Source organism: Neopsephotus bourkii, unplaced genomic scaffold, assembly GCF_033783945.1.
Source record: "Neopsephotus bourkii isolate Nb327-2 ecotype Australia unplaced genomic scaffold, CSIRO-AGI_Nbou_v1 NB_86, whole genome shotgun sequence".
NCBI lineage: Eukaryota > Metazoa > Chordata > Aves > Psittaciformes > Psittacidae > Neopsephotus > Neopsephotus bourkii.
Genome location: NW_026900603.1, coordinates 955 through 24828, shown reverse-complemented (window position 1 = coordinate 24828; position 23874 = coordinate 955). Strand labels below are relative to the sequence as shown.

The window sequence follows — 23874 nt, the reverse complement described above, 5'->3', positions numbered from 1 at the left end:
CTTTAACTTCTTTTTGTTTGCCTTGAATGAATTTAACACTGTATTAGGGATGTTGCATTCAGGTTAGTTGGGCACAAATTATATTTAGCATAGGATATTTGGATGCAAGTTTTTCAGTCCATATTTTGAAATACATTTAGCAAAGGCAGTAAAAACTAAGGAGGAAACATCTGGAATTAGAAATTACTTTTTCTGTCTCTACTGCAAACAAAAATTACCTATGTAAGGTACATGCCCTATATACCCTTCTCAAGAGTTTGTGTTGAGCAGTTTGTAACATGCTGTGCAAATACTCTCTGTTACAGCATAAGCATTTTACAAAGCTGTGAAGAAATAAAAATGTAATGTTAAATCCCAATGGCAGTATCCATTCATACATTAAACACAGGAAGGGTAAAGTCTTCTTGAACTGCACAGATTATCTCTACAGGCCGAGGAACAGGTGCAGCTGCCTGCCAACACAATTGGTGGCTATTTCGTTATGCAGGCAGCAACCCAAAAGAATTACAGACCACATCCTTTACAAAACCAGCCATCTTGTTGTCACATTCCCAAATGTGTTCAATTTGAATATCTGCATCTTTCAAATGGTACCTGTCAGTTCACACTACCATGACTTTCAGATTTTTCACTTTTTGCACCAATTTTTCTAGAAGTAGTTTGATGGTCAGGCAAGGCAGTGTTGCAGACAAATCCTCTCAAACAACTTCATCCAATGTAGGGGAAGAGAAATAAGTAGGAAAATAAAAAGACAAGCTTCAGGCACACATGCCCTTCTTCTGGTCTAAAACACAAGCAGCAAATTTCAAATACAGGTTTTTGAAGTGCTCAGAGTTAACTGTAAGATTGCTTTTCAAAGAGGTAGATAATACTTCTGAAGAGAGAATTTTAAAGAAGGACAGGAAAAGCCACAAGGGGGAGGCTTGTACACATCGTATTTTAATATGATACTAAACCAACAAGTGTGATCTTTATTTTATTGTTAAAGGCGTAGTAAAAAGTCTATCCCACCTATAGCCTGTTTCCTGACAGGCTAAAATTCCTCCTATGCAAAAGATACCACAACTTACAAGAAAGTTAGTAGCTGTTGTTGCTAACTGACAATAGTTACTGATAAATAACCAACTGACCTCAAGAAAACTTAAGGCTCATTGTGCAATTTAGGTCAAACTTCACCTCTTGTTGAATTGCAAATCTGACCTCAAACACAGTGTCTCTTGGTTTGTAATGTGCAATTAAAACACACAGCTGAACTGAGTGTTGTCTTAAGGAAGTTTTCATGCTAGATTGTTTCAGTGTCTTGGTAAAGATTGGTAAAAATTACTGCCTTCCCCACCTCACCCCTTCATCTGACAGCAGCCTTTTTGCATGTTATGAATTGTATCATTGAAAGGCCTTGCCTTCTGAATGAGGAGGGGTTTTAACTTTTTAAAGCAAGGCACACTGTAAAGTCAACTATATTGTAAAACACTATAACATCAAGTCAAATTATTTAGGATCTTCACTATGATAATAACTAAAAAGGTAATGATTACAGAAATTACTTGCTGTCACTTCCCTATCTCAGCCTCATACTCAGTGCTATGAAAACTACGATCACAATAGGAGTCACTGTGACAGTATGATGATGGGTCTGGTTACGTAACAGTAGCAGTGAGGATTTTGTGCCCAAAGTGCAGTTATTTTAAAAAGGTTTAATTATATCAAATTCATCTTACCAATAAATTCTATTTCATTTCCATTTACTTAACACTCTGTTGTGCATCACTGCTGTTTTGGGGGCTTTTATTGTTTGTGGTTTTGTTTTGTGGGGTTTGAGGTTTTGGTGGGTTTCTGTTTTGGTTTGTCCTTTTTTTTTGTTTTGTTGGGGTCATTTCGTTCTCCCTCCCTCTCCCCCCAGAGAAGGTAGTTTATTCTTTCCTCTCTCTTCTCTTTTCCCTGTTATTATTGTCGTCTACTTTCACTTCGATTATTAAACTATTCTTCTCTCAACCTGTGATTTTTTTTCTTCAGTTCTCCTCCTCACCCCACTGGGGAGCAGGGCAGAAAGTGACCAAGTGGCTGCATGGTGTTCGGTGGCAGCTGGGGTTTCCGAACACTTCCCTCCACCTCGTACTGAGTTGTTTACTAATCTTAGCCCAGAGCTGGTAAACCTTCCCAGTGTATTCCCAAAGTTTACATTCAAATGACAACACATAGGATGGTCAGTCACCTTGAGTTCTAGGTAATCATCAACTGCAAACACAAAAGATGCTTAAACATTTTAATTCCTTTATTATCTGGGCACAAGAGAAGTAACTACCGATAACCCCAAAAGATAAACTCTTTTTTTTTTTTTTTCACATGGTGGTTAAAAGTGATAAGAGTATCTCATGACTGTGAATGAAACGTAATGTTTCCAATTACAAACCAGTATGTGTTAAAATCTCAATGGAACAAGCCAAAATGTCTTAGAAGCATTCCAGAGCACAAGGCAGTGCCCCTTTAACTCACACAATGATAACAGTAATTCACATTCAATGTTTGTGAATACAAGACAATCTTATAATGCAAGTTTCTGTACAGTTAGATGTAAAGAAATAACCAGAACAGTAATTCTAGTATATCGTAACTGAACTTGCTTAAGCATTTTTGCTGAGATGGTTACCTGAAGATTCTACACCAAAAAGAAGTGTTAAAATATCCCCCTGGATTTATGCATTACTTATTATCTCGTTCTATGGCAATGCGTAAATCTCTAGAAATCAGCTGTTTCTGCTGTATATATTGTGTTTATACAAATTAAAGCCAAAAAAAGATGGTAGATTATTCAAGTGGTACAAATCTTTCAGCATTTTGCTAGCAAAAAAATACATGCCAAGATCACAATAAGCAGTATCAGTACCCACAAACTGTAGCTTCAATTATTTTGTTTCTTTTTTAATTCGTATTCTACATAAATCACTACTGAAGGCTAATGTTTAAGTAGTAAATAAATTGGACAGTTGTAGGTCAGACAAAACTTGTTCACCTAACTATGAAAGCTGATACTGTTTAAAAAAAAAAATCACAAATAATGCAGAATAAAACTGTAATGCATGCAAAAGTGAAAATGTATTGATTCCCACTGTTTGAAGAAAACTACTGCACTCCATCTTAAAAGGTATCAGACTGATTTTAGTACAAGACAATCCCAAGAGTCAGGATGAAATAAAGCAAATATTTTAAAGATTTAAGAGCTGTTATCAAAAATAAATTACATTTTTTCAAGTTAAAGAAACGTTGCTATGACGGCTGGGAGCCAAGCAGCCTTTCAATGGCTGCATTGATATCCCCTCCTGTTGCTATTAGCGCCTGTAAGTTAGCTTCGCGGTTCAGAAAGCCCATTGCACTCAGCTGCTCCAGTTGTTGCTGGAATCGAACTTCTGGATTTTGTAACTGCTATGAACAAAATTACAAGATATGATCATAACATATTTAGCAATGTACAGGATTTAAACATAGCTGGTTCTGCACCACTGACTACAGCTTTTTCAAGATCCCAAAATTATAATATAAATTCACTTCACAATTGCATAATTTTTCAACTAGTCTTAAATTTTTAGAGTACCCACACTTACACAATACTCTTGAACTGCAGGAAAAGCTGCTTGTTTGATAAAAAAAGGATTAAAATTAAATTAGGTAAATTTACGTCCCATTAATAGCTTTGTTAAAGATATTAACACAGGTATTTGTTAAAAATGAAACAAAGTTCAACCTTGTAGTGTGGAAGAGCAAGGATTATGATGTCACTGTCAGCAGTGGTAAAAATCACAGGGTTCTTCTTTTCATTGACATAAAAATCACCTCTTTTTTAATGCTCCAAGTATTGGTTGACTAAAATTACCGAAATTCTAACTGTTAGGGAGCTTCAGTCTAAGGCAAACTAACAGCTGTGCTTTATGGGATATTCCTACTCACAGGAACTCATGGCAAATTTCTGCAGGATTTCAGTAGTCTAATCTGTATTTCAGAGACCTTTCTGAATTGCAACATTGTATGAAAATAATATGCTGGAGTAATACTGAGAAGTAACTTTTTAAAAATTAACGCATTGATTTAGACACTATCACAAAACTTATGCAGCTACCACTAATTCTCCTTTTGCTCTAATTCAACAGTTCTATACATAAAAATATTCCCAGTATTTTAAATATGCATACGATTCCAAATCAATACATTGTAAAGGTGTAACCTGAAATGTAAGAAATGCCCCCCCACACACACTTCACCTAAGCAAAACTAAATAGAACACTGACTCAATAGATTTGACAGCATAAATGAAAGTGTGTAAGGATATGGTTTCCTACACTCACACCCACCAACACTTGCTTGTTTGGTAACAAAAAAAAAGTCTGCCAGATCAGCAAGCAGAGCTCACCCATCCTGTGGAAACAGATGAGAAAAAAGCAGGACTGACCCTTCCAACAGCACCCTGCCCTTACACGGGGTATACCACAGTGTAAGGATGCTGTTTCACACAGCACTCTTGAGAGTTAACAGCATATCTCCTCTCAAAGCAGTCTTGCTCACCTCCCTACAACTACTGGCATTCTGGAGCTCTCTGAAGACCCTTAATCCCACACAGGATGTTAACAAAATGCACAGCAGCCTGGACATGCAAGATGTCAGTGAAGCCATACAACAAATCCAGGGTCCAAATAACCAGTGTGGCTATTCCAAAGCGTGGGCCAGAGGCTTGGTTACACCTAGAGAGTAATAGCCAGCAATCAAGAAAGCACAGAGGAAATTATGTTCAGTATGCTTAAGCTTTTCTCCTGCCTGAGCCCACATTTCATTTGTCAGTGAACCTCATCACCTCAATCTGCCTCCATGTTTCCAAGAATTTCAGAAATTCAAGGGTATGAAGATGAGTGTATAAAAACCAGCTCTTCAGAGGACATGTTTTCCCTTTTTAACCCAGCATTTACTTGCACAGCTGCATCAATGCTTCTCAGCCTCCTCTGCTCTCCTTTGATCAGATGTAGCCATGGACTCCTCCTCTTAACTATCAGCCTCCTTTCTAGTGGTTTGCAATAGTAACACAAGAAAACAAAAACACCTAGATTACTAACATACTTTACCTGGGCATTTGCACCAGCAAGTGCCTGCAACATTTGCTGGACAAATTGCTGGTGACCAGGTTCAGCAGTTCCTGATGCTGGGCTTGTGTTTTCACTGGGAACAGAACTAGGTACAGTGGACCCTGTAGGTGCTCCAGTGCTTCCCAATCCACCTAAACCAGGATTAAATCTGCATAAATAAGAAAAAAAAAATACACCACTTGAATTACAAATACAAGTACCAGCTTGTCTCTTCTCATTTAATCACTGAGTAAAAATCCTGCAAAAAAGGGGACAGCAATTTGAAGTACTGCGACAAGGACCAGAGTCATCACTGTTTAGAAGTGCATGACAAGTAAGAACTGGGCAGATTCTAAAGCAAGTTTAGTTAAGCTAAAAAAGGCAGGAGAAGTAGTCTTTAATAAGAACCAAGTTCTAAATTTAGAAGACCGATTCTTACCCAGGTATAAGCCCTGGCGCTTCTGTTGCAAGTGTCTGCAAGCCCTGCTGAATCTGTAGCAAAGCCTGCATTGCTCTTGGGTTCGACATAGCAGATAATGTGTCAGGATTCTGCATCTAAGAAAAGGAGAGGAACATTAATATTCAGATGTTCGAAGTTGTTAATATTTATCTTCCTGATAACTTGAAGTCAGATAATAAGTAAATATATAGCTGGCAAAATTTACTCAAATTTTAAAGATGAAAACATACTGGGTTCTTCAAAGAAAGCTGCTGCAACTACTTTAAGAAAGTATTTAAATCACAACTTGCTGTCTAATATTTGGAGCTGTTTTACAGAAATAGTGGCCCAACAATTCTCAGAGCACTTATGTGTCCTGAATCTTTTCTTTATTAATATTATTAATTCCAGCTGTTAGACAGCAGCAATTCTTTCCTAGTTCTGGTGGGCAATTGCCTTTTATTGAAAAAGATGCCTTTCATTATGCAGAGGAACATCACATGGTTTCTGTCACCCAACCCCATAATATAAATGCCAGTAGATAAGCAATCATGAGCTGCAATATTGTTAACATTCTGAGAATACACAGACAATACCTCACCTGCTAATACTGCTAATCATCTATCTAACATAGTGAATACAGCAGAGAATTGGCTGTACAGATAAACCCTAAGGTAATATTGACAGTAGATACCCATAGGAAATAGACATGATTCCTACTGTGTCTTCATTAATTACCATTTATTCACAGCTTTCAAAACATACATGTGGTTCTAGCTTCTCATACTACCGAATCATCACAAAGCACTGGCATTACAAAACACTACAGCCATTCACGTGATTGAAATAATTTAAACACTTCCTTCTGACCACTGAGCTTCTGAACTTGGTACTGTAATTCATGTATGCATTAGTAGTTTTATTCACAGAAGTGCTGGTATGCGATCAGATCTTGGCAGCACACCTTAACTCCTTTTTGCAAGGACTGCCTAACTCACGCACTGGATTAAGTACTACACACTGTGGCAGATACCTGGGCTGCAACCAGTGGTGTTAAGGGAAGACAGTGGTAGGGCAGTCTTCACACACAAAAAACTTCAGAACCTACTTCTGAATTAGGTAATGACTTGGGTCTTCCAAGGTACACTGCAAGATCTCTTTTGCAAATACTTAAGGCAGGTTTGAAGAGGTATGAGTAAAGCATAGAAAAGCTTTATTCTAATAGTGGTAGAAGTACTAATCTTTTCAATTTGCAAAACAAGTCATGTTCTCTGGCTGGTGTGCAGTAAGAACAATTACTTCTAAGCGAAGAAGCAAAAGCAAATTTAAGTGGTTGTGCTAGCAACAAACAAAAGTATCTACTAGAAATCAGGTATAGGTTTTGAAAGGGATAGAAACAGTAAGAAAAAAATAATTATCAAGAGACAATCTAACTTCATGTTTAAAGCAAATGAGAATATATTACAGAATCTAACTTTTAGCCAAATCAAACACAGACACCAATTGATAGAAAATATTGCTTATTGATTTGCAAATATTTATTAACAGCTAGTATCTTACTTGCTGAAGGAAAGTTGGAAGTTGTTGTCTCATTTGTTCCTGAAGGTGAGGATTTCCAGCAAACAAAGGATTATTCAACATTATCTATGGACAAAACAAAACATGACAGTTTTCTCAAAATAAAATGCTTAACTTCAAAGATCAGAAAGTAAAAACCATTGCAGGGTTATTAAGACAACTACTTACATGATAATAGTCATCTACTCCTTTGCCCAAAACTTGTTACAAACCACTAGCCTAAACACACTGCAGTGTTTTTTTTTTGTTGTGTTTTTTGTTTGGTTAATTGCTTGGTTGATTTTTTTTTTTGTGGGGTCCCTTGTTTGTTTTGTTGTTGTTTTGGTTGGTTGGGTTTTAAGTGAATGAATTGCCAGATACTTGCCAAGACAACCTCACCTGTATTACAAGAAAATACTTTTCTGCTCAGCCTCCTCTACAGATTTAAGTAATAATATCCCTGTAAATATCACCTGAAGTCAAGCATATTTTCCAAATTGGTAATACAGAAGAGCTAACTTTTTTAATCTCAGTTCATGATTTTACTTTGGATATTAAAGCTTTAATTTGAAAAAATCTGAAAGCACATCTACGGTATCATTCATAAAACACCATCCACACTTTTACAGCCAGCACATGTCACAAAAGGGAAGTTAAAACCGGAGTGACATCTAGATGTGACACCAACTACCCTCACTTCACTTCTCCCCAGCTAGTGGGGGTGTATATTTACTGGTAGATCTGCCTTAGTCTACAACCAAAGCATTTGCTTTGTTGAAATGGTTCTTGTGCTGGGTCATAAGTTTAGGGGTGTACAAAACACACACAAACTTACAAGCTATTTTAGAAGCATGCCTGGCATTATGTCCAACTACAAGCTGACAAGTTCACTGCAACAGTTGTTAAATTTATATAGGTAGTAACTCCAGTGAGTTAGGAATCAGTATTCAAAACTGGGTTATTCACTACAGACAACTGCCGAGATGTTAGCATAAGTGAGCGTTTACTGTATCAGAGTCAACTCCTCTCCACCCTCACCCCATCCCCTTTGTTTTTGGTTTGGTTTTTTTTTTGTGGGTTTTTTTTTTTTTTTTTTCAATACACACAATATGCATTTCGATCTACCAAATGCATTTACCTGCACTGCAAGATCAGGATTCTGGCTTAATGACTGCATCATGCTTCTCATATAGGGTGCAGACAACATATTCTGCATAAGTTGTGGGTTTTCAGTTATCTGCTGTAATAAGCTCTGCATTCCTGGTGTGTTGAACATAACAGCTTAAAAAGAAAAAAAATAATTTTCAAAGACCATTTCAGTAAACACCCTATCAGACAAAACAGGCTTTGCTTCTAATAGTTTTTGTTTCTAGTTTTAGTCCCTGAAATGCACCTCAGGGGGGTTTCTGCTTACACAGACACAAGTGCTCCAGAAGTTAAGACAGAGGCTGTACACAACAAGCAGTCATAAAAAGTATTCACATTATTAGCTGTTTTTACATTTGCCACCAAACAAGAAAAATACTAGCATTCATTTACAGATTCCCCACCTTTGTTATTTTAAGGCAAAACACAAGTACTGTTATAACTTTGTTTACCTTTCATGTTCGTTTTTCTACAGAAGACTTTGATACTAGGCAAATGTTTTGCAAAATACATAGCAATAAAAACTCTCACTCAAAACTTCTTCCTAATGAAAGAATCATTTCAGCAAACTCTTAAGCATGTGCAAATACATACAACTGCAATAATAAACACACCTCCTAGTCCCAGATTTGGTACAGTTGAGCTCCGTCCTGTACTGCCAGAGGTGCTATTTCCAGCACTGTTACTGCCACCACTTTCACCAGTGGTGCTGGTGCTTGTAGAATTCTGAGAGCTGGACTGAGGAGCCCAAGGATTTGGTAGAGGATCTCTATTTTCTGTACGAGATGGCTGACTGTCACCTCCTGCTGGTGCATTGCTTACTAAAGAAGCAAATGGGTTACCTCCAAACTACAGAGGAAGGAAAGCAAACATGTATCATCTACTAAAGCCAACCATTTTTATATCTGCTACAGACAGCAAGTTACCTTTTCAAAATTGCACATGAAGATCAATGTTGATGGATCTTGACCAGTTATACTCACAATTCTACAGTAATTAATTGTAAATACTTTGAAAAAGACACCAACATTGAGAGATACTAGCACCTTGAAAATATTAAATAGTATTTATTCCTGGACCTCATAATTTTAAGGCAAAAATTTAAAAGGTATTAAAATTTAAGTAATATGGGAATTCAATAACCTTAAAATAACTCCTCAAACACACAAAGCAGTATGTGTATTTATTTCAGCTTAGGACAGAATTTTTTTAGATCTTTCCTTTTAAGACTAAGAAGCCACATAGTGGCTTCAAGCTTCAGTAAATGTTTTGTACGCATCTGAAAATTTACATTACTTCCATGCTTTAGTTTTTAAGAAATATTTAATTTCAGTAAATTTCAATGTAATATTTTCTCACCTGTTCCTGTGCTGCATTCAACATTGGCTCCTGAATATCTGTGTACATACGTCTCAAGGCATTGTATCCACCTGGTATACTTTCAAGGTTGCTCAAGGCTCGGTCTTGGTTTCGCATCATTTCCTGCATCATTGCAGGGTTTCTAGCAAGTTCTAGTGTCTAGGGAAGTATAACATTTACTCTGTATTAATAAGAAATCCATTTTAAAGTGAAAATGTCAGCATTTGGCAGTATCTCAGTTACCACTGTCTAACCCAGTCTTAAATTATAATTAAAGACAAATTAAGATGTCAGCTTAGTGGGAGCCAACTGAATTTGATATTTAGCCAGCATACTGCTACAACTGTCACCATGCTGACTGGGTCAGGAAGCACTTGGTTAAACAGAAGAAAAACCTTGACTGAAGTTTTCTTTCTTCACCTCATCATTTTAACACACTCCTCATCCTTTAACATACTCCTACCATTTCTAACATCATTACAGCAAACAACCTGTAATACAAACTTTAAAATAAATACCTACATTTTCAAAAGTATCTGTTCTCTGCTACCTTCCACTACACAGCATATCTTGTAATTTGCCACATATACATAACTTCTAATTTTAAAAGCACTCAAGTACCCATAGTTTGGTAACATGAAAACATGTAGTGTTTTGGAGAATTTCTACTTTGGGTAAGCTCATTTTTGGCTAGAAAACAGGTTTCAAGTGCACATAGGGACATACAACTCTAACCTCAGAAGACATGATTATACAGACTTTCAAGACAACACTGCAGATTTTCTGAATTATCACTCTATTTCAGGCATTAGCAACTAGAAATACAAACATCAGTTGCTTACAGCAACCTTTTATGGATTTTCTAACAAGCCTAAATACTTAAAGAATGTTTAAGCCCTCAACTAATCATGTCCAATTCCTGCTCTGTTGTTCACAGTTACTGTAAAATCAAAGGTCATGAACTTACAGAGATCCTTCTACATACCTGTCTCATTATATCTGGATTATTCAGCATGTGACTGATTTCTGGATTTCTCTGTATCAGTTGCTGCATTTGAGGGTTAGCCATAATTAACTGCCTCATCAGGTCAGGATTTGAAAGCATGCTCTGAACAAATGGGTTTTCCATTATCTGAACCATCATTTCCGGGTTGGACATAAGTTGCCGTTGCATCTGACTTTGCAACTCTGAAAAGTTTGATGTGTTTAAACCCAGGCTACTCAGACCTGCCAAACCTCCAAGGCCACCTTTAAGAGGATGAAAAAAAAATACAATTGAACTTTCAGCTTCTAGTATACTTTGAATCACATCCAGGTTCTTCCTAAATACACAATACTTGAACATGTCCCACACACTTCAAAATAATAATGAATAAAAAGTCCATCTCTGCAGGGCTGTTAAGGTGTTAACACTAAGACCTTGCTTCTTTAAATAACAATATACATTAAAAATATCCAAACAGCATCTGAAATACAACTTGTTACAATTCTAACATCTTCTCATTTTCCACAGCTAAGATGCTAAGGATGTTCAAGTCTGGGGACCTTAGGTGTTGTCATCCCATCATCATCCCCCCTGCCTTCCACCTCTCCCCAGTAACACTTTATAATGCATGTATAATAACTTATCTGTCACCTTTTGGTTAGATTATAACCAAGAGCGATCTCCCAATATGATTCATTCCCTAATTTAAGTACAGTGCCTTTTCTTATTAATGCACAGAACTAATTATGCTTTAAATTCCCCTCCTTTGCCAAGTCCAAACAAAACATTTCAGAAGGTACTAGTCAGTGTGAAGAACTGTCTACACCTAAGAAAGCAACTGCTTACTATACTAAGCTTTTCCAGTTCTCTCTTCCTCAACCACTGAAAGCAAATAAGATGAAAAAGAACAAACCAAAACCCCAACTGTTATTATGAAGATAGATAGTATTTAAGTCAGTAAGACTGCAGTCTCTTTATTGATAAAAGAGAAGACTGATCATGCTGACAGACATGGAACTCAAGAAATACTGAATTTTAAGATTAGCATCAATTTTGTTACTTCTGTACCATATCTTGACTTCATGTTACAGGTCCAGTTTCGTCACTACTCTCCTCACAGCAACTTGGATGCCCTTTTAAGGAGCACGAGGACACTGGAAGGAGTTTCCTTACCCATAGTGCCAGAACATAGTATCAGTGGCACCTTACTGCTGCAGATGAAACAGCACAAGTCTAAAGTTCGTGGTGAAACATTGAACAGGTTGCCCAGAGAAATGATAGACCCCCCCATCCCCGGAAACAGTCATGGTAAGGCTGGACTGCATTCTAAGAGATCTGATCTAGTTGAAGATGACCCTGCTCACTGATGGGGAGCTGGATTAGATGACCTTTGAAGGTCCCTTCCAACCCAAATCATTCTACAATTCTATAGAAAATTACAGGAACAACTTTCCTCTGATAACTTACTAACCAGAAACCTTGCACAATCAATACTAGGATTGTTTTTTCAGATTTTCAGTGTTGTGTTTGGGTTTGTTGGTGGTTTGTTTTTTTTTTTAAGTTTGTCTACATTAGAATAAAACTTCAGAGACAATTACCTGAATCCAAGAGGAGATACCCACCATGCTACCTAACAAATATTCTTACCCAAGCCAAAAGGGTTACTATTTGTTGAAGTTGGTGTTGAGGTACTACTACTTGATGTTGATGTGGTAGCAGTACTCCCAGCAGAGTTTGCTTGTTGAGCTGGGCGGTCTTGTGATCTAAAAATGCAAATTTAAAAGTTGCAAGTTTAACAAGTTAATTTAAATAATAAAATTAAATACAGGAATAGTATCATACTTCAGAATCTTAATTTACATTTTGATTCCTCTAAAAAAAAAGAAAGAAATCACACTAGAGCACACTTATCTCTAGATGGCTTCCTGTAACAAATCTTTCTCAGACATATGTAATGTCAGCAATTTTTCAGAACAGTAGTTTGAAACATTAAGAAAATGGATGGGTACCACTGAAGCCATTACCACCTTCTCACCCTTTCCCTGGGATGCCCACCAAATGGAGCTTCCTCTGTCCTTACCTTGCTTTAAAGATATTTGCCTCAATCTGCTATATTCATATACTATTGATAACATGGCTGAGCCTTACAGAAATAAAGCTTAACAAGATGTAATGTTGGGGTTATTTTATGCCACATCTTTAATGAGACACCTTACTGAACATGAAATTCAGTTAACATTTCATTAGAAGACAAATACCACAATCTCAATAACCTTGAAGACTTCAACAATAAGGTAAAAATGTAGCTACAGAAAGTTAAAGCCAGCATAATTCAGTACAAGCACTAAAGTCTGCTCAGGTCATATACTTACCAAACCTTTCTACTGCATAGGCATAAACATGGGTGCTGCCATATGGTAAAAGAGTTTTGAGGAACAGAGCTTTTGAAGAGAGGCCAGGTTAGTTTTACAGAAGAGAAAAGGCTGGTTTGAAACCCGCATAAATTCTCCAATTTGGTTCAACAATCAACCTCGAATGCCTGGATTTGTAGAACTACAGCATCAAATAAGATGTAGAAACTACGAATTCAGACCTCACACAGACCTGAGGATTTGACAGCACACTACATTTTATAACTCCAGAGTACCTTTCTGCTACTGTAAGGTCCTGTACTAGTTTCACTAAAGCAAAAACCAGGGGAGAAAGGAGGAAACAAAACAAAACAGCCACCAACCCAAAAAACATGTTCTCTGACTCCAGGCTAAACAAAACCATAGACAGAAGCCAAATGAACAAGTAAATACTTCGCACACTTCACAAGTTCATTCACCAAATTATCAGTACTAGGTTAGAAGTAGCCCATGTGCTAGTATACCCTGCTGATCTGAACTAGCATCCTTGTAAACAGGCATGCAAGTCATGAGGTATAGGATGCCATGGTACCAAATTACCCAATTCAAATTCTTACTGGTTTTCTGGTTGTGAAGCGGGAGAAACGAGTAAGTCCACAAGATTTGACAGTTCTTGTTTAAGTCCACAGTGATTCCTATGAATTAAGTTTTGCATATTTTTATTTGTATTCCTTTCTTGTTTACTTTCAGGTCTATCAAAACGTATACAGATTTGTCAAATCCCATTCTAGAGGAAACCTTCCAGACAGATGCTAACAATTGAGGAAAGGGAATACCTGCATACTTGGCTTTGATATAAGCTGCCATGACATAAAGCACTGGGAGAAACTCTGGACTCCTGAGAACAAGCATTAATACTCTACAGCAACTGTGAACTTCAAATACATGATGACTACCATTAGACAATCAGCTGTAATTTCAGTGAGAAAGATTACAGACTGCATACTGACTGTCAATCTTCTGCTATTTAGTTTCCTTTAGTCTAGAAAACACACTTTTCCTTTGGTTCTTTAACTGAGAAACTATTCTGAGGCAACTAGCTCTTCACGATTCATGTAAGAGACAAGAAAGGTTCTTAAAGTAAGGCAGAAAAAGTAAACATGACCTAAAACTTGCAGTTCATAGTGCTGCTATGGAAACGGGGGGTATCTACCCTCAAAATAATGGTTTGAGTGTCAAGTCTAACAGCCTCAGGCTTTTGAGTGGAATTCCTGTGAAGTGCACATCATATTTTATATGTACTTTCCTATTTTGTTTCCTCCTGTTACTTCTGAACCTAATATAGGTGTGGTCTTGAAACTTTGTATTCAGGAATATTCACTACCCATTGGTAATCATCCACCACTACTGTGACACAGTACAGATCAGGTTACAAGATTACACTTGAAGCCTGTATCACTCTGGAGAATGCAGCAGTAATAATGTTATAATTTTTTAAACAAGGATTGGTTGGGATATATGAGGATTCCTATTTGAAAGTTACACATTTAACATTGTTTAGACGGGACAAGACCATCTTCAAATCTAGTTTTGGAAAATAACTTTTGTTTATTCACATATACAGTAGCAGCACCAGTCAACAGAGAAGTAAATGGCTAAGTGTAAAATAGTTGGGAGCAATCAATCTCAGTATTCACAGCCAAAAACCAGCACTTGCCCAACCACACCTAATGTCTTGCCTTTTGATTCAAGCATAAAATTTGGTATCTTATTAAGAATAATATTAAAATAGTTCAGGGCAATGTCATACTTTCTCAAAAAGTGGCGATTTTCACTGACAACTCTCTCTAACAGGTTTTGGAGTGTATTTTTTTTTTTTGTTTATATGAACAAAGCTTGCCACCCCTTCACATGGCTTGTGGCGATGGGGCAGCCCACATGGGAGACCCAGGCATATCTCACTGTTCACATTTGCTTTTCTGGCTAAATACTGATTCGGTTCTGCAGTTCATTCTTAATTTGTTGGTTGCATAAATGCATTTTAGCCAGCATCCATTGTCAGTTTTATTGTGCCCAAAATTTTGTGTTGATGTTTTGTGGCATCTCAAGGAAAATCTGGAGGCTTCCAGCATAAACAGGCAGATCTGGAAGACTTTAGGCACTTTATGAACAGGGACTAAGCATACTGGTAGGATATTGTGTCCCTGCCTTGTGGCAGCAGTTGGAAGTAGACTATCTCTGGGGGGTCCCTTCCAACCCAAACCATTCTGTGAAGGCTAGCAGGTGAAAACATTACTGCCTCCTTCGAAGACAGGATAGATATACACAAAGGGTCTGTAGTTTTCTGCCTGTACTTCCTTGTCAGAAACACGATTAAAAGATATTGAAGAAAATGGTAACACTCTTACAAAAAATACTCAAAGTGGGACTCCAGGACAGACAACATAGTCTTGCCAGGATATGAGCATGGAATTAAAGACATCCGTTTCAACAGACACTTTTATTTAGTGCTAATGCTACTAATTTTAACAGGTACTTGAATTTAATACTAATGTTACTAACAGGCTTTTGTGATTTGGTAAGGCCTAGAAGGGAAAACATGTTTCTTTTTTCTCCCAAGTTCCATTATCTTTCATTCATCACCTGACACTTTGCCACTGGATGAGATCCTCACCAGAAACATGAAAGACTTAATTAGAACAGGAACAAGAACACTTTTAGTCTAGGAAACTGTTATTGACTAGTCAAGATACATTCAGTTGAGGGATGTATTACCCTACCTGCTGAAAGAATTTTGTTAGTTGAGCCTTTTCCTTCTGGGCACTTCACAGAAGGCACAAATGACACTGCTCAACTGCCACAACATCATTTTAAATTTGCCTCACCAAAAAAACCCAACCCAAACCAAACAAACAAAAAACCCAAACCCCCCCAAAACACCAAAAAAAAACCCCAAATAAACAAACAAAAGTAAAACACCTTAAAATCCAAGTCTTTATGTTCAACCAGATAAATTAGCTCCAAAGCAGTTCTCTCAAAAATTTTCTTTCCTTGTTTTACCAAAACAGTTTTCACACATGAAAAGCTGCACAACAACAAAGCTACATGTTATATACAGCTGATATCCAAGAACTACGGAGTCAGGATAGCCAGCATTCAGCACTAAAAAAAGTTAAATAACAAAAAGCAAGAGACTTGTATTTAAAAACATGAATCCAATTAAAATACAAGACAAACCAAAAAAAAAAAAGCATTGTACTTTTCAGACTGTTACTCTGCAACACCTGTGACTAAGGAGCTGATTGAAGTTAGGTTTGCCCAACAGAAGACAGTTAAGGATTCGCTGTATTTTTACTTCTCAGAGGTAAATAGATCACTCAGCAATAAGGTTACCTGTTTTGTGTTTTGATAACCAGGTGAACAGTGAGTCCATCGTGAATTCCATGCTGAGTCAAAGTATCTTGATCTTTCAAAATTTTTCCAGCAAATATCAACACAAGCTGATCAATGTGGGACTTGAAACGCTTAGAGATTTCTTCCTTGAACTAAACAAAAAAAAATTTAATATTATACATTCATGTAATTGAATACTGAACTATATTTGCTTTAATTATTTAAGAACAAGCTATTTTGTTCATATTTAATGTATTATTCCACTTGCACTGTACAATGTTTTATACGAACACTTTTGTCAACCTTTTTTTGTCCACAGGAAGAAGGAAAATATTTTTAATATAATCAGAAGTTTCACATCTAGATTACTACTTATGTAAGTGCCACTTACATATACACACTGCAAGGTACATATATAACACACTAGTAAGTATACACTAACATGTATATACACATATACATTACAAGCCATCCACTGCTGAAAGACTGAGGATACAATGTGACAAGTATAATAAATCTGTCCATAGTTTTACTGGAACTGAACAGCAAAGTATCCTCCTTTTAGACATATTTTCCCCTGCCTTCCATGTGTCAAAACCATTATTCCTTTCGTCACAGACAAAAATCACCTCTTGGGTGGCCCTGCTTTCTCATTCAATTTATCACATAGCTACATGAAATGCAGTTGCAGTTGACCATACTAAGAAAAATTCATTCCATATAGGAAAAATCTTAATTCATTCCATATAGGAAGATCTTAATTTTTCAATTGCTTAATTACATTTTCAATAGGCAGGACTACATAAAGTAAAATCCTACTGTATTATGCTTTGAAGACAACTCTCTAACTGAAAGGTCTGATGGTACAGGAAGAGAAAAAGAACATTTAGAGAGACAGTCTGAGAGAAAAGAGGTTAAAAGCCTGTGTTTGGGTAGGAGGCTGCCCTAGGTTAGTTAAAAGTCTACTCAGAGTTACAGTTCTTGGTAAAACAACTTTTAAGTCAGCCTTTACACTGGCAATATTTAGACATGCAAATACTCCAGAAAGTCATTCAGTCCATTCCTTCTCAAGGTGGGTTACTTATCTGAATTATTCCTGACATGATTATCTAGTCTGTTTCCTGAGGTCTCCAGTGACTTTATTCCAAGAAACTTATTCCAGTGTTTCACTACCTTATTTCTTCATTGCCCTGCCCACAATGGACAATGCAAACAGACTGTTGTTTTCCTTAGAATACAGAGTTGCAGTAAGGCTAATCTTTCCTTTATTAGCCTGATTAAGGAAATTTTTCTAGTCCTGTTATTTCCACCACTCCTTAAATTTTCAAAAACCAATCACCTTGTTTTCCAAGTGTGGGGCTCAAAACTGGTCAAAATACTCCAAACCGATTCATACCAATACTTACAGGAGCAACAGGATAAACCCCACGTGCTGCAAGCTATATTACTATTTAAAAGAAAAAGTGAGAAATCCATGTAGGAAAACAGTCACATAATAATGCTGACTTACTTAATAGTTATGAACTCTAGATCCTAGTCTGCAGAGCAACTGTTCTGATAGTTGCTTCCTGTTCTGCATTCTTCTAGTTAATTATTCTTAAAATGTGTTCCAAAGTAACATAAAACCAGCAGAAATACTCACAATTTGGTACGAAGATAATGTGTAAGAATAAGGAACTACTATACTGTTCCAAACCCAAGAGTAATGTCATTTACCCAAACTCATTTATTATCCTGTTTTTCACAATATGCTGTGACAGTGAGATCCACAGCTTAATTCTCATCATATTACAGCTGATGCTGTAAACAATATTCATAGAATATCTCAAGTTGGAAGGGACACAACTGCCTACTCCTTGCAGGATTACCTAAAACTAAAACATATGACTCAAAGTATCATCCAGACACTCTCTGAACTCTGACCAGCTTGGTGCTGTGATCACTTCTCCTTGGGGAGCCTGCTTCAGTGATCAACCACCCTCTCAGTGAAGACCTTTCCCTAAAGATCAGTCTGAACTTTCCTGATGCAGCTTCATTCCATTACCTTGTGTCCTATTGCTGGTCACCAGAGAGAGGGGATGAGCATCTCCCTCTCCACTGCACCCCTTGAAGAAGTTGTAGGCTGCCATGAGGTCACCCCCTCAGCCTTCTCTTCAAGCTGAGTAAGCCAAGGCCTGTCACACATTCCTTGAAGCTGTTAATTACCCATAAGGTCAAACACTTTCTAATGTTAGTAGTATATAAGGATTGATGGCTATACCTTTCCCTATTCACATGTAGTGCTATTTAGATGATGTGCAAAAGTAACATTACAGTAAGAACAGAATGCAACAGCCATCATGCAACAGTGTAGCAGAACCTCAAAACAACCTCTACAGCAACATATGTGCATGACCCAAATGCGCAATAGATCTCTTTCCAGCCACAATAAGAAAGCTGTATTCTAGACAATTTTGTCCAAGCCATATTTACATGAAAATCCTGAGATGCACACCAAAACAAAGGAAGTCAGGTCTGTCCACCAGCTTCACCTGCATTCAGCACAACCTTGGAACTTCTAAAATGACAAAGCAATAAGCAGGACAAAGCCCTCTGAAACTTCATTCAAAGACTACCACATAAAGCTTAGGTTACCACGCAACATACTTTGCAAATTAATCTGCTAATGAGCGTCAATAGTCAAAGATACCATCAATAACAGATTAGGTCCATTCACATTCTTCTGCTGAGGCAGAGGAAAGAGAATCATCTATACATCTGTAAAACAGAATCCCCCAAACGTTTTCAATACATGTGGGTTTGGTTTTTTTTATTTAAAACTCAAAAGATAAGTTATTCTTCAGCATCACCTGACCTCTGCCAACACTGGAAGATGATGAGCCTTAGGCTGGAGTTTGGCACTAGTCACTACTGTTCGCACTGTGAAATAAAGTCTAGGAGAGTGGAAGAGAAGGGTTTTTACCACCCTTTAGGGGCAAATATCTACCCAATATTTTCAGCCTCTCACCGTTAATGGTAAACGCACTGCAAAGTCATTTCCCCACAGCAAGGGGGAAAGTCCAAAAGCTTCTTTAAATTCAGACAGTGAAAGGACAAAAGAAATGGCTAGCAACTGCATTCTTACTCCCACAGACCTTTTCTATGTAGGGTTTATAGGACTCCCCACCACTTTCATTGATGAGAAAAAAAAAATGAGCAATAAGATGCTACAGGACTATACTAACAAAACGCAGCATTAATGGTGAAGACAACTGTCATTTTTCCTTAAACAGAACTGTAACCATCGATCCACTGTGTGTTTAATTTGTGGAGGTACATAATCAGCAGCAAAACAAAAACAGAAATGAGATTCTGATGATGGGAATTAATACATACTAGTAAGAAAAATAACTCTGGTATTGTTTAAATCTTCAGTTTGAACAACCAAACTAAATAACACTATCAGTAAATTACAGTTAAAATTTTTTGTCACCTGGGAAAACCAAACAGAAGGAGTTCAAAGCGTCACTGGCTAGAAATGATAAGCATCTCTGTCCAATTCTCCGACTGCACTGGCTCTTCCTTTTTAACATCACGTAACCCTCCAAGAAATGGTTTGAACTGACTTGCTTTATTGTTCTAAAAAGCAAGTCTTACTTCATTGTAATACTAGGCACTGTGATATTACAAAGATGTTCAGCTATAGCTGAGCATAGAAAAGGACTTGAAGCTGTAAAAATGTTTCACCATGTCTAATGCCTAACAGTCACAGAAATCAGTTCACTGTACTCCTCCAGTAGCTGAAAGAAAAATAATGTAAAATTATGATAATTTTAGAGATTTTTAGACAAATCAGTGGAGAGAAACACAATGGGAATTGAAACACAAGACTGACAGCTAGACAGAGGACTGGGTTCCCTATGGAGAAAAGGAGCAAGCAGTCTCACTGGAGTGAATTAATTCAAGGTCACAGCCTCCTCAAAGCCTGGCAACTTGCAGATTCTTTTAGCATGAATTAGAGAAAATCTAAAGCTAGTCTTGTTGAAGCCCCTTGCCCACATTACCATTTCACCTCCAGTTAAGATGTTTCTAATAAGCTTTTTAAAGGACAGGAACAATGTAATTTTTCACACTGGAACACACACAGGTTTGTTAGCAGCACATCAGCCCTTCTTGTTTACATGCCAAACACCGTCACCTTCATGCAACTTTAAAAAATTCAGCCCAATACGCTGCTAGAAAAACTTTGCTTTTTTTTGCTCCATGTTAACACAAAGGTTCTACAAAGCAAGTCAAGACTTCTATTATACCTGCTTATCTTGATTGTCTCTGAAGGTTTTAGTAAGGTATGCATGGACAGTACAGTGTTGATGCCCAGTGGTGAACAAATGGATACTTGTCCCTGAGCTAGTTAAAGCAAACATTCTGTCACTTAACAAGCAAATGTCTGAATACACATGACATAGAACAGCTAAGACACTGTTTTGCCCTGTCACTCTGCACTGCAGATCCATACTTTAAACATAAACCTATTAACATCTGACAAGTTAACCTAGAAAGGGCCTCATAAAGTTATTCCAGGCAAAGCAAAAATCTTAACATGCAAACTGTCTTTTGACATGTTTACCACCATATTATGATTCAAAAGCTTTTGCTGACTCATTCTATGATCAAAAACTACAATTGTAATAACATTACTATCCCTTCACTTGACAGAATTGTGAAAAAGTAATAAAAAAAACCAAATTAAATATGTTCCCAAATCTTCTCAACCTTGGCTTAGTAAGACATTTAGAAATTACAGTAACAGTCTGAAAGAGGCCTTAGGGAATCAGCATCCAATTCCCACTGAAAAGTAACAGAAAACAGGCCCCTGAAAACTGCAACTGCTTTGAAAATACTAACTTACAATTTTATCTAAGTAAAAAACAAAGCTGCTGACTCTTCCCATGCCACACAGTCAGGGATGACATGGAAGCAAAGGTTCCATGTCATCTTTGCACGAAGAGGGCTGAACTGCAGTTTATGTTCCAAGCAGGCACTCAAACAGTTCTATTACAAAGAAAGGTTTTCAAATCACATTACCTTTTTCACCACTGTTTCAACTGCCTTTCCTATTAACACATATAGTTTGAAGTGTATTAGCTGGATTCTAGTCTTACACCCACACCCAGCAGTTTCAACAGAAGCTGATTTTGATGAGCTCCAGCTTCCTTTTAGGCAATAAATTAATGGCTACAGGTCTTTTTGACCCAAGTAGTAAGGAACCAAACATACTGATGGCTACACAACCACTGACATCTGCAATCTCCTTTCCAGATGAATCATGGCTGGCAATCTTACAACAGTGAATTAAACAGGGTTTAATTCACTGTTCAATTAAGGCCAGTTAAAACAGGGTTTCACTGCACAATTCTTGGATGCTACACAGGAAAGGGGACTAGAATTCATGGTTTCAAGCATAAAAGCACTTTTGGCCTGAAGCCATGGTTTGCTGCAGGTAAAGTGCAGCTAGAAAGCCCAACCAAAATTAGGCTTCTTTATAAGCATATGCTGTCTTCAGTGCAGTTCCTATCTTCCTTGCCGGTGAGCCATGCTAGTTTCAAGATCGCATTATTTCCCCAAATTTCTGCAACCAAACTCAAAAAAAACTCATCTCAAGAAATAAATTCACATTCTTTATGAGCTTACAAGGCCAGTAGCTCATCAAGGAAAACTGCAGCAGTGCAACTTAGTGGAAAGGGCTCAGCACTTGTGGTCTAGCCAGTTTTATCCATTCCAGGCATCCTTCATCAAGGCACTTCACTCCTCCATGCTTTGACTTAGGAGAAATGGTTATGAATACTTCCCCATAACAGGACTTTGCAATCTACCAGTGAACAGTATTGTAATTGCAACAGAACTAGTCTGTTCACTAGCAAATCAGAGAGACTGGTAAAGGACATAAAAGGATAATGTTTAAAATGAGATTTTTGCAGTAGAACTCATTTTTTAAAATCTACCCTGTACTTACTTTTTCTGACAGCATGTTTTAGCCTTCAACTTAACTGGGAGGAGCTTGGGCAACATCCGTTTGTCCTGAGGAAATACTGAGACGTAAGTTACTACTGACAGAATAATTCCTTCTCATCTGATCTTCCAGGTAAGAATCTTTAAATAGCTCAACTTTGGTAAGTTTTAAATTTAAGGTAATACAGAATATAACAAGTGGACTGCAGATATAATGCCCAACATTCTTTTTAGTCTGACAGTGCTAGGGAACCATTAACCGTATTTACAAGAAGTCTAACCAAAAGCATTTTTCACCATGTATTCCCAATTCTTAAGATTTTGACCTAATATTATTTCCAGACAGTGACCCTCCTTACATAGCAAGGCTTATAATCACTAAACTGAGATACTGACTGGGCTCTAAAATAAGTATCTTACCATGACACCCCTACCTCATTAGGGTTTTCTCTGCTGCTGGCAATTCTGAACTGTCAGTAAAGTCAATATACCTTCTTTTGAAGATTGTTATTCTGACAAATAATCATCTAATATTGCTGTAAACCAATTTTAATCAAGCTTCCAAAATGAGGAGGGAAAAAATGGTTATGTAACATGAATAATAAGAGTATACTGCAAGGCAAACTCTAGAGTCACACAAATGTGCTTCAGTGCACTGATATATAAGATGATGGGAAAATCTAATGCTAAACAATTAATATACTCAAGTGCCTTAGTACCAGCAGAAAGCTGACTCATAATCCTGGAAAAGAACAACAAACTAGACTCTAGTACCTAGTTTCAATCTCTTTTAGCTGTACTATTCAGTAATCCATTGACTACAGAAAAACCTGAGACAAAATTGGATTGAATTGAAATTAAAAACTGTTCTTACAAAGGAAAACATTACATAGACTATTAAAAGCATATGCATGTCAGGAAAGATGCTCCACCAAGTCATCCAATGATCCCCTTAACATCTACACCTGTGTTATCCTCATAAGCAGAACATTACCAATTTGGGATCAGGAAAACCAGGCACAATTCCAAAAACCTGGATTTATGGATTTAAAGTTTCAACCATAAACTATACTTTTAATTATAATCAGAAAATACAAGTTTATGAGATCTCCACTTCATAAAAAGCAAAGTCTCAACAATGTATATGTTCACACACCTAATTCAACAGGGCAGGATTTTTTATAGTTCTATAGTAGAGAAAGCACAATATTTACATGTTCACTTTGTTTAAAAAATTTAGTACGAGGTGTTAGATAGGCCATTACTGAAAACAGATAAACACTAAAAGAGGAAGTCCATTTAAAGGTTGATGTTAAATAAAAATGGGGGGAGGGAGGGAACCCAAACCTGCACAAGAACCAAATCTGTTTCCTGTGGAGCTAAACTCAATTTTATTAGCTTTTCCAGATGGATGTTACTCTAAAATATTCAGATAATCGCAGGATTGACAGTAACTATCTGCAAGAACTGCAAACTCCTAAAACTACTTGCACAGATTTGCTATAGCCACTCTTTGTTTGCTTAACTGTTAAAAACATACAACAAGGCATG

General features: G+C 37.2%; 1 protein-coding gene across 1 annotated transcript; it reads right to left on the bottom strand.

Moving 5' to 3' along the window:
- Positions 1 to 2247: 2247 nt before the first annotated feature.
- Positions 2248 to 16487, bottom strand: UBQLN1 (ubiquilin 1; the record flags this gene model as incomplete). Its single annotated transcript, XM_061355168.1, has 10 exons — positions 2248 to 3420; positions 5106 to 5274; positions 5545 to 5660; positions 7105 to 7188; positions 8240 to 8382; positions 8862 to 9096; positions 9607 to 9765; positions 10592 to 10854; positions 12239 to 12354; positions 16336 to 16487. Coding segments are annotated over 10 exons (1593 nt in total), but the record flags the coding sequence as incomplete, so codon positions are not given.
- Between the last annotated feature and the right edge of the window lie 7387 nt (positions 16488 to 23874).